We start from the raw sequence: 5046 nt of genomic DNA on the forward strand, positions 1-5046 counted from the left end.
GAATTTATAGAAAAAAATACACATTTGCTTCATCTGATCTTTTTTTCCCCCCTCAAACCACTTATATATCTCAATTAAATTCCATGTCTTAGTGATGTAAGCATAATCTTGACATGAAGGTAATTAAAGGAAAGATTCAGATTCTTTCATTTGTCCTAAAACAACAGTCAAGACCCCAAATGAACATTTAAACAGGTTTTTCTTACTTTGTAGTGGCATAGTCCCTCTTTTTGTTACTATACTTCCACCACAGCTCAACAGGGTAACACTGTCAGAGGAAACACAAAGAGGGAATTTGGTGCTAAAAAGACCTTAAATATGACAGATATCCACTTGATATGACTAACTCAGACATGCTTGAAAAATGTCATATCATGGTTCAGTAAGAAAATGACTTCTGGTTTGTCTTTTAGGTCAGAGCGGTCCAGATGAGGCTCAACGAGTCCTTCTTTTTCAAGACAAAGGGAGAAGGACCGTCGCCCAGAGCGGAGTCCCCGCTCATGAAACTGGCTCAGGGCAGAGACGCGAAAAGTAGGAAGAGACACTAACCTGCAGTTATCATAAGGCAACCACATTCTTCTTAATTTCCCCCCTCACTACACCATTTAAATATATGTAGCATGAGTTCAGTGTTTTAGTAACTCCCGCTGAAGATCAACAGCAGAGATGAACAGCAAGTATGAGATGAGCAAGTTAATATAATTCCAGCCAGTAATGCTGAAGCTCATATTTGAGAGTTGAAGGTTTGATGTTCAGTCCTTGTATGATGCACAGTGGACAGCTGCAGCTCTCATGATGGATGCATCTTTCACTATGAACTCAAACGCTGCCCCAAAATCAACTTCACTGCAATTCAAAAAACACATTCCTTACTGTATGAATGACAACTTTCTATATTTGAAAATTGTTTGAATTTTCCAAGTTTGACTTTTATTTAATGTTATAAGAATAAGGTTCACTTGTACACAGTTTTGTGTATGATGTACTCATTTTAATATGTTTCAGATGTCTTTTTTGTACGTTATAAACTATGACATCAAATTGTAGTTCATGGCAGTATGAAGACATTTGTATCAATTAAACTTTATTTATTATAAAGGGAGTGGTTGAGTTATTGCACCATTATATATAGCACATTTTAAATAAATGACATGTTACATTTTCAGTTGTTCACCCTTATATTTCATTTCCCATGTGACAGTAAATATTCCACCTGAAGCATCTCACTGTATTTATGTCAACTTGCCAACAATTTGTCCAGTAGCCAACTGTAACTCTGTCATTTGCTTTTAAGCTTGTTGAGTACAACTGAAATGGGAAATATTTATTCATAGCTGCTACTTACCATGCAGATTAGTTGTCCTCAAGATGAAAAACTAACAACCACTTAAACATGTATTATATTAAAATCCTAATTAATAAAGTTGACTTATTTTAGTCCTGCCTGGTTTAGCAATTCTGTGCATTTCTATTTGGATCATCCAGAGAGAGAAAGCACTCTCACACACATCGGCACATTTATGAGGATTAATCTGATGTCTTAAAAAAAGAACACAGAGTAACAGCTTCTATTAAATGAAACTATGTAAATAACAGAACGGGCCAGCAGAAACACAATACAGTGTATCACCAATAGATGCTTTAATGGTATCAAAGTGTTTCCATTTATTTAGCTTGAGCAGAAGAGTCGGGATGACCTAGTTGTGCCTGAAGAGCTTGATCCCTATCCAGCTCCACAGGTGGAAGAAGACGTAGACGGGGATGGTGACGGGCAGCAGCAGGCTGTAGAAACACAGACTGTTGCTGCTGGTGCATCCTTGAGGGAAGTTATCGTCCACCGCCGCAGAGTAGAACAAACCGAAGAGAGACACTATGGGGACCAGTCCCACCATCACAGACAGGGAGAACATAGCTGCAGGTGCTACTGTGTTAAATAAATATCAGGTTACGTGTGGCTAAAACGCAGTACAGCTTTTTCCTCTATGGCAACGCAAGCAGGACGTGTTTGCTTTTGTCTTGCTCAGTCTGACAGCAGTTAAACACCACAGGGCTTTCTATTCTTCTGTAGGTTTGGTTGAGGTATCTGCGTCTTTGTGTAGGAGTCTGGCTTCCTGAGGGATCATGTTGGGGATGCCGTCGAGGATGGGGTACGCGATGCCAAGCTCCTCGTTGATCAGCTCATTGGTCTTGGCCTCGTACCTGGAGGAGGACGAGGACAACAGCAGCACAGCTCTTTACATCTCTATAATGAAAAGCCATTTTCCCCACTGTGATGTTTGTTACATAAAAACTGAGGTTATCATTTTTCCTACGATACCTGAATACAACAACTGAGACTGACAATTTCAGCCATGTAATGTAATTAAATATCTGTTATCAAAAGTGGTGTCTGGTCCAATAAACCTGAAGCCTGCAGCGCTCATACACTGAGAATTAAAATTAAATGGACATATTCACAGTCTAGAATGTTTAATTAGGGAGAGAGATTAGATTATTTTAATCATTTTAAAGTAGTAATTGTGTTTTCTTGTGGAATAAAATACACACGAGACCCACATTATTGAAGTATTACATTATCGAGTAATTTCATGTCTTAATACATGTCTGAAGGGGATCTTTAACTTCCTGTTGTCTGAATCTGCACGGTCACAAATATTTGTGTAACACCGGTTCAGTTATGGTGCAAAGTCATGTTTAAAAAGCAGCTTTTTGAACCTGACTTTTACACTCTGCTTCAATGTGTGTACTGTTGTAGACACTGCAGTCATCTAACTTCTGGTAAAACAACAGTTAGATATGAATAACCCTGCAGTTAGCTTCTGATTCAGGGTTAAGGGGAACGTTAAAGGGAAACATAAATGATGATATTTAGTGACTGATTCTCTGTTCTGTTTTTCACTACTTACACTTAGTAAGTCTGGACTACTGTAATTCACTATTCACATCTGAATGATGCAGCAGTGTCTCATCTACAGTTAGTACAGAATACATCAGCAAGGCTTCTTACAAACACTCGATGTAGAGAACACATCACGGTCTGTCCTGGCTGAATTACACTGGCTTTTCATCCATTACAGAATTCAATTTATTAGTTATTAGTAAAATTCAAATTTTACTAATAACTCTCAGATCCATACATGGTCTGGCTCCACTTTACATCTCTGAACTCCTCACATTATTCTGCACCAAGATCCCTCAGATCTGAAAATCAGATGTTGTTACACATTCCAAGATCAGGGCTTAAAACTAAAGGAGACCATGCTTTTATTGCTGTTGCCCCAATACTGTGGAACAAACTGCCCCTTCAGTATCAGATCAGCTGAGTCTGTGCCTCATTTGAAAAAGATTTTAAAAACACATGGGAACAGACATTTCTGTAATATTGTATAATTTCTGCTTTTTGTTGTTTTATTTATAGTTTAATGTTTCATCTATTTATGCTGGATTATTGTTTTTATTGTGTTTATTGTGAGTATGTTATTCTGTCAATGTTGTATTGTATGAAACTTCAGTTTTGAAGGTGCCATAGAAATCAAGTTTGAAAGTGTTAGACACCTTAGTAAAGCCTTACTCCTTACATACTGTTCATATTCTACACCCTTCTAGGTCAATTTTGACCCGGTCTAAGAATCCCCTCATAAAGAGTGTCTATACCAAATTTTGAAACCACAAACCTGTTTAGAAAGCACCAATAGCCGATCTGAATGGTCAATAAATGTGTGATTAAACCTTGATTAATATTTCAGAGAGCAGAGAGTGTCTTTGGTTTGTTTGTTTTTAGGATTTACACCCATCGTTTTTGGATTAGTTTATATCCTATTTTACCTAAGACATTAAAATATGACATAGTAATAAATATTTAAATGTATTTTATTGAAACCGAAAATGACAAGAACCTTATGGAATCTGGATCATAAAAAGAAATCCTCATAACTACTATCTTTTTAAAATTATTGACTATCAATTTAACAACCATACATGTCAATAGATTTGGGTCAAATTTGACCCAGAACAGCTTCAACGGACAAAAATGTGTAGCACCTTTACAAAAGTATAACATTTTAAAATATTTTCATTTCTATGCATTTGGGACCAATTTAGGAAAAGTCATCAGATTTCAGGGTAGATGACATTTGGGGTGTTTTTACAGCTGTCACATTTGACCCAAACAGTGTGTAAGGATTAAACGCACTTTCAGATTTGACCATGTCCACATTAGAAACCACTATACTTAAACCTGTCAAATCTGGACCAGATTAGATTACTAAAGAGACTCCAGTCCAGATAGTCTAATACACTATTAAACTTTAAAGATTGATTGTGCTCGGGACAAAATGATGTATTTAAACTTAAGAGGTGGACAGTGAAGTAGCACTCTGCTCAGCGTTATACACACGGCAGTAAATGAATGATTTGACATGTGAAACCTTTACTTGACCCTGTGTGTGTGTGTGTGTGTGTGTGTGTGTGTGTGTGTGTGTGTGTGTGTGTGAGTGTTTACCTGAGCGGCTTCTTGGACAGCGGACACACCAGGAAGTCCAGGAGGGCGGCGTCAAAGGGCGGCTGCGCTTCGTCCTTCACGTCCGCAAAACTCCGCGCGGACACGGAGGAAGCTGCCGGAGGAGCACACTTCACACTGCGGTGAACACCAACTGTCTGTGTCAGCAGGCGACCCACAACACCCCGAAACATGACCGAACCGGTTCACTTAGCTAGCACAAACTCTCCGACAGAACAGGAAGCGCCTGTGTCTGTGCAACACAAATACAGGTCCCCTTCCGGTGAAGTGGGAACGGCTGTCATTAGTTCCGCATGTTGACTTCTTTAGCGCCTTTACTCATTTTACTAATTCGACGCCGTTGTAATTGAATACTGCTGATTTTTTATAAAAGCTATTATATTGTGTTTGTCATAGTCTTAAATATAACTTAGAAGGTTGTTTCAACAGTTTCCTTATTTGTCCGCATGGTGGCAGCGTTGCACCGCATCTCAGTAAAGGTAACTGTATCTGCAGGCCAGGATATGAAACCAGACTGTAATAAGACT

The 5046-nt window shown here is 38.5% G+C and overlaps 2 protein-coding genes across 2 annotated transcripts; both read right to left on the minus strand.

Moving 5' to 3' along the window:
- Window positions 1-1070: 1070 nt before the first annotated feature.
- On the minus strand, window positions 1071-1949 carry LOC128358914 (phosphatidylinositol N-acetylglucosaminyltransferase subunit Y-like). The gene has a single exon (XM_053319317.1). The coding sequence runs from the start codon at window positions 1908-1910 to the stop codon at window positions 1698-1700; it is 213 nt and encodes a 70-aa protein (XP_053175292.1). The 5' UTR covers window positions 1911-1949; the 3' UTR covers window positions 1071-1697.
- Window positions 1950-2054: 105 nt separating this feature from the next.
- Window positions 2055-4748, minus strand: LOC128358913 (protein preY, mitochondrial-like). Its single transcript, XM_053319316.1, has 2 exons — window positions 4502-4748; window positions 2055-2199 (listed from the first exon to the last, which is right to left on the minus strand). Exons 1-2 carry the CDS (start codon window positions 4690-4692, stop codon window positions 2055-2057), a joined length of 336 nt encoding a protein of 111 aa, XP_053175291.1. The 5' UTR covers window positions 4693-4748.
- Between the last annotated feature and the right edge of the window lie 298 nt (window positions 4749-5046).

Source organism: Scomber japonicus, chromosome 5, assembly GCF_027409825.1.
Source record: "Scomber japonicus isolate fScoJap1 chromosome 5, fScoJap1.pri, whole genome shotgun sequence".
NCBI classification, from domain to species: Eukaryota; Metazoa; Chordata; class Actinopteri; order Scombriformes; family Scombridae; genus Scomber; species Scomber japonicus.